This window comes from Mustela nigripes, chromosome 9 (genome assembly GCF_022355385.1).
Source record: "Mustela nigripes isolate SB6536 chromosome 9, MUSNIG.SB6536, whole genome shotgun sequence".
In the NCBI taxonomy this organism is placed as follows: domain Eukaryota; kingdom Metazoa; phylum Chordata; class Mammalia; order Carnivora; family Mustelidae; genus Mustela; species Mustela nigripes.
Window position 1 is genome coordinate 78802182 of NC_081565.1, and position 12668 is coordinate 78814849.

A 12668-nucleotide genomic window follows, 5' to 3' on the forward strand; every position below is an offset into this window, starting at 1 on the left:
CGGCTTAACCCACTGAGCCACCCAGGCGCCCGAGAGGGACCTCTTTATTAAACAGACTTTGTTTGTTTTTTTTAATGTAATGTTAGTCACCATACAGTATATCATTAGTTTTTGATGAAGTGTTCCATGATTCGTTGTTTGTGTATCCAAAGCTCCATGCAATCCATGTCCTCCTTAATACCCATCACCAGGCCAACCCATCCCCCCACCCCCTCCCTTTTAAAATCCTCAGTTTGTTTACACGGAGTGCATAGTCTCATGGTTCTGTCTCCCACTCCCGATTCCCACCCACCTTCATTTTTCTCTTTCTTCTCCTAATGTCCTCCATGCTATTCCTTATGTTCCACAAATATGTGCAACCATGTGATGATTGACTTTCTCTGCTTGACTTAACTTCACCTAGCATAATCTCCTCCAGTCCCACCCATGTTGTTGCGGAAGTTGCGTATTCATCCTTTCTGATGGCTGAGTAATAATTCCATTGTATATGTGGATCACATCTTCTTTATCTGTTTGTCTGTTGAAGGGCATCTGAGCTCTTTCCACCATTTGGCTATTGTGGACATTGCTGCTATGAACCTTGGGTTGCATGTGGCCCTTCTTTTCAGTACATCTGTATCTTTGGGGTAAATACCCAGTAGTGCAATTGCTGGGTCATTTATTTTTAATTGTTGAGGAGCCTCCACACTTTTCCAAAGTGGCTGCAACAACTTGAGTTTCCACCAGCAGTGTAAGAGGGTTCCTCTTCTACACAGCCTCTCCAGCATTCGTTGTTTCTCACCTTGTCAATTTTTGCCATTCTTACTGGTGTAAGGTGGTATCTCAATGTGGTTTTGATTTGAATTTCCCTGATGGCTAATGGTGAACATTCTTTCGTATGTCTGTTAGCCATTTGTATGTCTTTTTGGAGAAGTGTCTGTTCATGTCTTCTGCCAGTTTTTTGACTCATTTGTTTTTTAGGTGTTGAGTTCGATAAGTTCTTTATAGATCTTGGATTTCAGCCCTTTGTCCGTAGTGTCATTTGCAAATATCTTCTCCCATTCTGTGGGTTGCCTCTTTGTTTTGTTGACTGTTTCTGTTGTTGTGCAGAAGCTTTTTATCTTGATGAAGTCCCAAAAGTTCATATTTGCTTTTGTTTCCCTTGCCTTTAGAGACATGTCTTGAAAGAAGTTGCTATGGCCAATATAAAAGAGATTACTGCCAATGTTCTGCTAGGATTTTGATGGATTCCTGCCTCACATGGAGGTCTCTAATCCATTTTGAGTTTATCTTTGCGTATGATGTAAGAGAATGGTAGAGTTTCATCTTTCTGTGTACAGCTGTCCAGTTTTCCCAGCACCATTTATTGAAGAGACTGTTTTTTACCCATTGGATATTTTTTCCTGCTTTGTTGAAGATTAGTTGACTGTAGAGTGGAGAGTTCATATCTGAGCGCTCTGTTCTGTTCCACTGATCTGTGTTTGTTTTTGTGCCCATGCCATGCTACCTTGGTAATCACAGCTTTGTAATACAGCTTAACATCAGGCAATGTGATGCCCCCAGCTTTGTTTTTCTTTTTCAACATTTCCTTGGCAATTTGGGGTCTTTTTTGGTTCCATATAAATTTAAGGATTGTTAAACAGACTTTGAACTAATTCTGTAAACTCCTCTATCACCTGCCTTCATCCCCATATCAATTCCTAGCTTTCTGGGATATCCCATGGTATAAATTGGATTTTTTCTTCAGTTTACCTTGTTTCCCCTTAAAATTGGCTTTTTCCCACAATTTCAGTCTGTTATCCCACTCATTTATCTGCCTTCCAGCTCCAGAATTTTATGTTGTATTACATTCTCCCTATTTTTGTGAGTTGATAACCCCAAAACAAAAACAAAAAAAGATTTTGCTGTCATTTTAGTAGATTAAGGGGGAAGAAAAAAATAAGAATGCAGAGGTATGAAGTTAGCACATACCTGAATAGTCCTTAGTTTCCTCCTCTCCTTCCAACCTACGTATGTGCTAAACATTGTTTGGGGTACCTTCGGCTGAGGTCATGATCCCAGGGTCCGGGGATCGAGCCCCACATCAGGTTCCCTGCTTAGCAAGGAGTCTGTTTCTCCCTCTGCCTCTCCCCTGCCACCCAACTTGTGCTTTCTTTCTTGCTCTCCAATAAATAAAAATAAATAAATCTTTAAAAAAAAAAAAAACACATTGTAGAAAGGTACAGTAGGTTGCCAGTAACCATTGAATGATTCCCTCAAAACAGAAGTACATGAAGTTAGGCAATCTTAAGATAATGAGTATGTAAAGTAACTTTTAAATCTTACTTGAAATCCAAGAAGCATCTGTTTCTTCTGAGTTGGTTCAAGGACCATTCTGATATTTGAATGATCTGTCAGAATATCACAAGAAAGTATGTTTTATGTTCCTTTTCATAGCTAATTCATTGACTTTATCCCCCTTTCTTTTACAGCATTGACAAAATCTCTAAGATAACCTCTCCGGTATTAATAATTCATGGGACTGAAGATGAGGTCATTGACTTTTCACATGGCCTCGCACTGTTTGAGCGTTGCCAAAGACCTGTGGAGCCTCTGTGGGTTGAAGGGGCAGGTCACAATGATGTGGAACTTTATGGACAGTACCTTGAAAGGTTGAAACAGTTTGTGTCACAGGAACTGGTAAATTTGTAAAATATTCTGTAAATTTGCATACTGGGTTTTCTTTTCTTGCTGAACTGCACTCTTTGGTAAATAACATAAAACCTGAAGGTTTTGTTTGCAAATCATGTCAGTTGCCTTCATAAATGTACAGGTAATGATTTGTTAACAGACTTAATGAAGGTTTTTATTACCAGAACTAGAAACTGGAAATAACAGTATCATGCAGTCAAGCTGTGTAATTTATATTTTTTTCTGTGAATTTTTTTTAAACATCAAAATGAGTACTGTATGAAATTTTAATTCTATAAAATCAAATGCTGTAAAAGTATTGCCAAATGCTTTTGCATATCAAATTTATAGGTATTTTTAAAACATCTCAACGTACTAAATCTTACCCAGGTATACAAATGTAATATTCTTCAATAAAAAGCTGTATATCTAAAACAGTTCAAGTACTCATAATAGAATAAACTGTATGAAAACATGCAAATTCACTAGAGATGACCTAAACCCTGTTGTACAGGGATTGAGGTTTAAACAGTTATTTTATTGTAAAATACATTGAACTTCCTGTATTCCCTGGTTATCATACATTTTCTCCTTTTAAAAAATGATGTAAGTCTTAATTTTTATGCCATCTGTTAATTTACCAACTAGTTACCTTGTAAATGAGAAGTCATGATAGCACTGAATGAATCTTAACTAGTTCTGATTTATAGGTTTGGTACTATGAGGCAACTACTTAAAATTCTCGTTTTTATTATTTAAAAAGGCATTTAGAGCTTCAAGAATGATTTTGTACGCAATGTTGTTTTAAATTTTGACTAATCTCATAGAATTGCAGTACTCTTCATTATAAGAACACCTGAAGAGTCCATTAGATATTCTTCAAGACCACAAACAGCCTGGCTATTTGGTTGTTTTTCACCTTGGCTATTTTTAATAGGATCTGTTGTTTTAGATTACTACCTGAGAATTTCATGGATTCACTCCTGGAATACAGGAGATAAGAGAACATTTAATTCATAACTTTTATATTAACCAATGTAGTAAAAAATAAAATTCACACACAAAAACTAAGTTGCCTTTCCTTGAATGAATCCTGCCTGAATAAAACAATGAAAGAAAAATAAAAATAAAATTAACGGTATGTAGTCTAATTTGTAAATGAATGAATATTGAAATAATACACACTGTGGATATATTTTAAGGCCTTATGTAGTTTTAATTGTTCTGCTTGTTCTGTGGTTATGTCTAAGACTATAGTATATGATTCTCTTCAAAGTATATCAAGTATTGTGAATGCTTTGGTTCAGATGTGTCAAATTAACAGTAAAACAACAAATATACCACCCAGCTGTGCTTGTTTGCCTTCTTCCATACTTCCCATCCCTTACCATAAAGACCGAAAACATTTACCATTCATCTTTATAGAACATAGTTGTGTAATTTTCTCATCACTTCTTCTTTTGGAGAGGTTTCTTCTCAAGATTGTTGTGGAGCTGCTATACAGTTCCTTTTTTTGTACAACCTGCACCCTAGAGTTTAGCTATGTGTTTTCTTTGATTACTCGTTAAATTTAAAATATTGATCATACTAATTCAGTATTCATTCATTCAACAAATATTTATTGAATGTCTAAATCATGTAATACTCTATGCCAGCTAAAGGTAGACATGGACCATGTTCTCATAGACTTCATAGTATAACCGAGGACACAGATACCTTATTAGTGTTTGGATAAGGGCTGAGGAAGATTTGTAGCTTATTGTAACAGGTTAATTGTACTTTATGGAGGGGAACATGTGGAGAAGGCCAAGGAAGAGTTTCACAAAGTGATACTGGATATAAATTTTGAAGGATGACTCAACCCGGTGGCCAAGGAAAATCATTGCTAGCTGAAGGGAACAGTATGTGGAAGCCTAGAGGAAGGACAGTGCATTTGAAGTGTAAAAAGCCTGGCCAGAAGTCAAGGGGAACAGATGGCATAAAGATGAGGCTCACAAATTGGTTACGGGCACAATCACCTGGTGTCGTGGGCCCTGATTATTATCCTACATACAATAGAAAGCCATTGATAGGAATACGGAATTGCATTTATCAAGAGTTTACAGATGAAGGGGAAAAACCTGGGTATTTTTACTTTGCTAGAAATAATGTGAGCCAGTTGTAATTGGCTGCAATTTTAGGATGCAGAAATATTAACCATGGGGCAATAATTCATACAAAAGGCTAATCAAACCACATCTGTAAATATTCATTTCAAGATGCAATAAAAGGATATTCACAAATGAAAATAAATCCTGGAATGTTTTACCAAGTCGGAAAGAGTCCCACAAACCATAACCCCAAAGACCAACTGGAGAATTATGTAATGATAGCTGTGTTCCGATATTTGAGAGACATGTACAATTTATTATTTTTGACTCAGTACAACTAGGTTAAAGTTGCAGAATGGCAGATTAGAGCTCAGTGTTCAGAAGCAAATGGTTATTTGTCCATGACAGAAAGGGATTGTTTCCTCGGTGTCAAAGAGGATCTTCTCACTGGGGAAAAGCAGAATGACATCTGCCCCAGTGCTTCAGAAGAAATTCCAGATTTAAATGTGATGTTGAACTAGATGGACTGTGGTTGTTACCTTTAAGATTTGATACTCCATTTAGATTTCTCCTACCTTTTCAGAGCATTGCCCGTGCCATGGCATCCAGAAGATAGTATCATGTAGAAGAATTGGCAAGGAGATCTGGGTTCTCTTCTCACCGGACACCAGTTAGATCTGTGGCCTTGTCAAGTCACGTCTCTGGACCAGTTTCCTCACTAGAAATGAAGAGATGGAACTGATTGATTGATAATTATCTCTTATGTTTCTAATGTAATGAAAATCTCAACCCCATTCCTTTGTAAAGACTCATACCGATTTTTAACCTGGGCTAGAATAGCCTCAAGTTAACTTATTTTGATAGTTCTCTTTTGTGCATACCAGCATGGTAGAACTTGGATGGTAATACTAATCCTGGGGAAATGGTTGGCAGTGTACATAACTCCTACTATACCTTCAAGTACATAAGACAGTGTAAGAACTTCAATTAATTGGTTTATAATCTATACACTTTTCCAGACTTCTGACTGACTTCAATTTGCAACTTCTGTGTCCTACCTAAGAATGTATTCCAGTAGTGTTTCTTGGTGATTTCTATAAATATTAGGTATTACTCAGTTTAAGAAAGCTTGAAACGTTAAAATAAATTTTTTTAAATTGCAAACTGCCATCAATTTCCTATAAATGGAAGGTTCTTGGTGCATTTAGACATTCTATATGACAAAAATAACTTTCTGAGAACAGGTACTATGGAAAGCCAGACAAACTCCAAAAATAAAACTTTTTAGATATGAAATAGCTTAATTCCTTCATTTTACAGATGAGGAAACAAACCCAAAGAAGAGTAACATTGTCAAGATCTACAATATAATTGTCATTAGTGGTACTTACTATTTTCATAAAATTTACCTGGACTAATACCAATGATCCTTTTGAATTATTAAAAAAAAATACTTGCTCTCCAATATTAATAATGATTTTATTTTTTAAATGACTTAGATTTCTTCTTATCAGCCAATTATTCATTGCATACTAGGTAAGTTGTGCCTTTCACATTTATCAAATTAGTGATTTATATATTTAAAGTATTTTAACACTCATCCATTTTCGGTAGGCTCAGTAAGAGCTGTTTGGTTGTGTTAAAACAGTGAAGACTGTAGTCACATGAATAAACAGGTGTTTACTTATAATACTGAGAATAAGCCATTACATTGAAAAAAAGTATCAAAGCGGTTATACTAAATGGTGATGGGTGGGCTTTTAATTTGTGTCCTAATTTTATTTTTTTTAAAGATTTTACTTATTTGAAAAAGAGATCCCAAGATGGGGAGGCCAGAGGGACTCCCCTCAGGACCATGACCTGAACAGGAGGATAGTCACTTAACTGAGCCACCCAGGCCTCCCTGTTGTCTTAATTTTAAACAGGCATTATGGTTAAATACTACGGTAACATGTTATATTCTAATGATGATGTACATGCCAAGTGTGCAATAACCGAAAAAGGAACTACACAGGATACCTGGTGTTGTGTTTTGAGTTATACAGGATGCAGAGAGAAGACATTGGTCTACTACATGTCTAAGAGATTATGCATCTGACTGACTAGTTGAATGAGTAATACCAAGGAAGGAAGCAAATACCTCAAGCCTGGAAATGACCCACTAGACATTAGGTTAAAAAAAAAAAAAAAAAAAAACGGAAGCCAAGCATAGAGTCTTTATAAATGTCACTGAGCTAAAAGCTGTTAAAGTTGTTCTTTCATTAGAAACCAAGTGGATGAAATTATTTTGCTCTTTATCTGTAGGACATGTACTAAATTGGCATAATACCACTTTAACATGGAAGAATGTTTTTAAGAGTATGCTTCTAATGAAATCCTTATTAGAGAACTATATTAAAATCATAGGGGAAATGGTATTTTTCTTTCTATTTTTTTGAAATACTTCACAGAGAAAGAGTGAACACAAGCAGAGGGAATGGTAGAGGGAGAAGCGATCTCCCACCTAAGCAGAGAACCCAATGTGGGACTTGATCCCAGAACCCTGGGATCAGCCAACTGAGGTGAAGGCAGAAGCTCAACCAACTGAGCCACACCCAGGTGCCCCGGAAAAATGCTATTTTTAAGTGATTTGTGATATTTTGTATGCAGATTCCTCTCCCCTCCCCAAAGTTACTGCTTAAGATAGTGTATTGAACTGAGGTAAGAAGGGTAATAGGGTAGGTCTATGGATATAGGAGTGTCTGAATTTTAAAATGTTAAATGTACTGCCCTGTTCCAAATTATTCAAAGTATGGTGGATTCATGGACTAAAAATCGAGACTTCTAATTAGCATTTTATCATATAAATACTACTCAGATGAAAACAGTTTCAAATTCTGTAGATCTATTCAAGTTTAAAGCTGGCATAATCCAGAGGTCATCTAGAGCTTCATGAGAAAGATTTTGCTGTTTTTCCCCCCAGCTCTTCTAAGTCTGGAAGTTTGGGCTCCAGGCCATCTAAGTCCATCATAAGAAATTAGATTGGGCATGTAGGAGAGAGACCCAAGAAAGTGGCTTATAGATCTCTGAATACATGTGATGCTATTGAAAATGATAATTAAATTTTCTGAAGTATCTAATACAATCCCAATTGGAAAATGAAAATATAAACTGTTATACCTCTGTAAAATTGAATGCTCATGGGATAAAAGAATGATTATATTGAGGTATTAGGATTATAGGTGAATTTTTTTCCTTTCTTAGACATCCTCTACATTGCTATGTTGTTTTTGTAATTAGAAAAGAAGGGGAAAAAGAAAACTTGTTCTTATTTCCACTGTCCAAAATTGGCTGTTTTTTTAAAGTCTGGTCTTCTGAAACCAGGATCCCAGGGTAAATCACAGAGAAGTAACTCCCAATTTAGCCTGGCTGTCAAAGTGACAAAAGCCAAAAAGGATTCCTCGTACTTGGATGATGAGTTTTTTGTGGGTTTTTTGGGGAGGTTGGAGAGGGTGGTTGATAGGGAATATAACATTGTATAATAGTATCTAAAACATTATCTCATGGAGTACCAAGTCTAATAAGTTTATTTTCTAGGCAATCCCCCCACACTGGGTCTGTTAATGTTCCACACCCAACAATGCATTGTTAACAGTTACCACTTTACCATCTGTGGTTGTTTCCTCATGTTGTTACAGCTTTGCTCACATTCACCTCTGGTGCTGTTGTTGGCAATTACACATAAATTGCACTTCTATATATGTTACAGGCCCAATAGTAGGTTAGAGTTGGCCTTTAACACAAGTATGAACTATAGAAGTCTATATGTAGATCTGTATGCAGATATTTGCAATGAATACAGTACAATAACATTATTTTACTTATGATTTTATTTATTATTGGTTTTTTAATTTTTACTTAATTTATTTGAGAGCGAGAGAGCACACAAGCAAGGGGAGCAGCAGAGGGAGAAGGGATCCTGGTGCAGGGTCCCATCCCCAGGGCTTATGACCTAAGCTGAAGTCAGATGCTTAACCAACTGAGCAACACACAGGTGCCCCTTACTTAACAAATTTCCTAATAACCTTTTTCATTTCTAGCTTACTTTACTGTAAATATGTAAGGTATATGTACTACCTTACATATAAATATATGTTACCTAACATATAAAATATATGTTAATCAACTTACTTGGTAAGGTTTTGGTTAATAGCAGGCTGTTAAATTTTGGGGGAGTCAAAAGTTATAAGGGGATATTTGTGTAGGGAGGCAGTACCCCAACCCCATGATGTATATGGGTGAACTGTATATACATAATTTATGAAATTACTTTTTAATGCATTTAAGAAAAGAAGTGGGAAAAATATGCATTTATGTAATGGTGTTCTCTGGTCCTGTGGATTTGTGTTACTGTCTGACATCACTTGCTTTCACTCTGAAGAACTTCCTAGAATATCTTGTAAGATGAGTTGGCCTGACAACAAATTCTTTCAGTTTCTGTTTACCTGGGAAAGTCTTTATTTTCACTTTCATTTTTTTAAGAATACGTTTGCTGGATATCACAGTCTTGGCTGATAGTTTTTGTTTGGTTGGTTTTTACCAATTTGAATATTTTCCCACTGCTTTCTGGCTTCCATTGTTCCTGCTGAGAAGTCAGCTTTGGATCTCACTGGGCTTCCTTGTAAGTGATACTTTGTTTCTCTCCAGCTTTTCCCAAGATATTTTCCTTATGTTTGAATTTCAGCCCTTTTACTCTATTTGTGGGTCTCTTATTGGGCTTCCTGGGTGGCTTATTATTTTTCAATAAAGTTGGGATGTGTTTTGCCATTCTTCAAATATTATCATCTTTCTCTCCCAGTATTCTCAGTTCAAGGGCTGCAAGGATTATAAATTTGGTCATCTGCTCTTAATTACTGGGCCCCAGGCTGCTTTGCTTTTCAGGTTCCAGTGTTTGCTTTGTAGTTTCCTCTGTTGGCCTTTCACACTGTTGACTGCCACTGCTTGCTTCTGTGAGCTTATTTCTTCTACTCTAACTTGGTATTTCTCTGTTTCTACTCCATTATCTAGGAACCAGATATAACAACTACTTAAAGTATTTCTAAATAAAGAGCAACATGGCTCTGCTTTTGAAACTCTGAAAGACCATGCTCTGAGCTACAGTCTGACAGCCAAGACCAAGGCTACCCTACCCTGAGGTAAGCATGAGACCCTGCCTACCCAGGGGATTGGGTTCCATCTAGAAGATCTAGATTTCTAGGGCAGGCTGCTAGGAGCTTGTCTCTCTGGCAAATGTTACTGCTCTTCTATATTCTTATTTTAGAAAGTCATGAAGTTTCAAGAATCTGAGCAACATACCATTTTCTAATGTTGTCGAAGTTGAAAGTGGCTTCTAAATGATTAAGCACCAATCTGATGAGAGATCATGTGAAATGATAGTATGCACAGCCTTGAGCTTAGCACTAATAACCATCATTGACCAAGGTGATGAGTTTGAAAGTGCTCCTCTTTAAAAGACATGCAGACCAAAAGGTACACAAGTACAAACCTCAAGGAATCTGGAATAGACTTTAGAGAATCGCTTCTCGGCCTTTTGGCTAAGATCAAGTGTGGAATAGACTTTAGAGTAACCTTGAAAATGAAGGAACAGGTAATCCATATCAGAAAAAAGCAGAATAGGTGGAAATAATGCAGTGTGCCTTAAGACTAACAGATTCTGGGACACCTGGGTGGCTCAGTGGGTTAAGCCTCTGCCTTTGGCTTAGGTTATGGTCTCAGGGTCCTGGGATCGAGCCCCAAGTCGGGTTCTCTGCTCAGCAGGGATCTGCTTCCTCCTCTCTTTCTGCCTTCCTCTCTGGCTACTTGTGATCTTTGTCAAATAAATAAAATTAAAATTAAAAATATAAAAATTTATATAAAAATATAAAAAATATTATATAAATAAATAAATACTAGAAACAAGCCATAATGGTGGGAGTATGACCAGGAGTTAGTCTTGACTTTCCAGCACTCCTTAAGCCTTTGTTTATATCGCATTTGGTCTTTGTATTTTTGTGCTTAAGAACTGAAGAGAAATAAGCAAAAAACAATGATTAAAATAATATAAAAGGGAGCTTGGTAAGAAAGCCTAACAATAGCTAGTGGCAGCAGCAGCCTTTCAGGGCCTTCCCATTGTTTCCCAGAAAATACCTACCTGAAGCTCCATTCCAAGAAGATGGAATGAGACACAAGAGATGTTGAACTATGTGCTCTTCTAATTCTACCAGTTCTAGATAGTTCTCTAAACAGTGTCATACATAATATTGTACAAAAAGAAGGCTTTTCACATTATAGATCTGCCCTCCAGGACACTGTCTGCTACTTTATCTGTTAGGTTGAGAAAGTGAAGGGCAGAGAATGTGCCTTTCCCTCTTTATGTATCTTTATCCTTACCTTACCTTGGTCACTGAAAGCTTCCCGACACTTAAGGGAAAAAATGTTCCAAAGGGGTAGGACTTTTCTTCATAATTCAAAGGTGTGACTATATTTTCCTTTTGTAGCTTCAATTTACTAGGGGAAAAAACTAACAACAGTACAAGTGGAGGGTATGTAGCTCTTACAATCTTAAACCTACTAATTAATGTCTTAGAGCCAGAGTTTCATTTTATTTTATTTTTTTTAAGATTTTATTTATTTGACAGAAAGAGATTACAAGAAGGCAAGAGAGGCAAGCAGGAGAGAGAGGAGGAAGCAGCCTCTCCACAGAGCAGAGAGCCCGATGTGGGGCTTGATCCCAGGACACTGGGATCATGACCTGAGCTGAAGGCAGACGATTAATGACTGAACCACCCAGGCGTCCCAAGGGAATTTTTATTCTTGATAATGTGCCAATTTAACTAGCAAATCTATGAATGCTAACCCATTTCTTACTTGGGCCATATTTATGTGACTGGTAGAATCTAAAGCAACCAGAAACCAGAAGTTCCATCTGACGTGCCTTAAAATGTTGGTCAGACCGGGAAAGCAGCAACAGCTGGATGACCCACTGCAAATGCAAGCAAATGCACCTTTTGTCTCGTCCAACTCGGCCTTGCTCCCTTAGTGCTTTGGCTCCAAATGGGTGCTATTGTCCCTAAACATACTGCCTTTGTGTTCTTAGTTTTGAGAGTTAAACTGCAAAGACAGGAGGCAGGACAAACAAATAACACTGGGACAGCTGAGATGAAAATCTCATGGTTTCAGAAAAGATTTGGTCTGCAGTATTAAATCCTTAGTGCTCATTTTTACTAAAATTACATTTTAAAATCCTGAACACATTCTTTCCATCACAGTGCTTCTCCACTAGTAAAAGAATTATTTACATTTAATTTGTTAGAGGTTTGATGTTTAACTGTTCAAACTTAAATACTAGCATAAAAAATAAACAATAACATTTCATCCTTTTTACCGATTTAAAAAAGTAAATCCTCTAATTTCTTAACATAATATCAGATTTGCCTTTATAATGAAACAAAACCGTGACCTACAAGAAGGTATATCTTTTTTTTTTTTTTAAGATTTTTTATTTATTTATTTGACAGAGAGAGCTCACAAGTAGGCAGAGAGGCAGGCAGAGAGAGAGGGGGAAGCAGGCTCCCTGCTGAGCAGAGAGCCCGATGCGGGACTCGATCCCAGGACCCTGAGATCATGACCTGAGCCAAAGGCAGTGGCTTTACCCACTGAGCCACCCAGGCGCCCCAGAAGGTATATCTTGACCAAGTTATTGTCATGATCTGTTTTTTACTTTCTCATTATAATGTGTTATGAACAGACTCACTCCTTTGCTTTATCCAAACATCAATGGAAAAATTCTTAAAAACAGTCATTCAACCCGGAAGAAAGAATCCCATTAAAAGGGTTGTCCACAGGCACCTGGAAGGCTCAATCCTTAGGCGTCTACGTTCAGGTCAGGTCATGATCCCGGGGGTTTTCCCA

The 12668-nt window shown here is 37.1% G+C and overlaps 1 protein-coding gene across 1 annotated transcript in view; it reads left to right on the forward strand.

The window, feature by feature from the left end:
• Positions 1-6159, forward strand: part of ABHD17B (abhydrolase domain containing 17B, depalmitoylase) — a 54909-nt gene extending 48750 nt beyond the window's left edge. Inside the window, exons 4-5 of the mRNA XM_059411864.1 lie at positions 2451-2658; positions 5323-6159. Of these exons, the coding sequence (XP_059267847.1) occupies positions 2451-2658; positions 5323-5355 (241 nt within the window). The 3' untranslated portion in view covers positions 5356-6159. The remainder of the gene's footprint in view (positions 1-2450; positions 2659-5322) is intronic.
• Positions 6160-12668: the final 6509 nt, after the last annotated feature.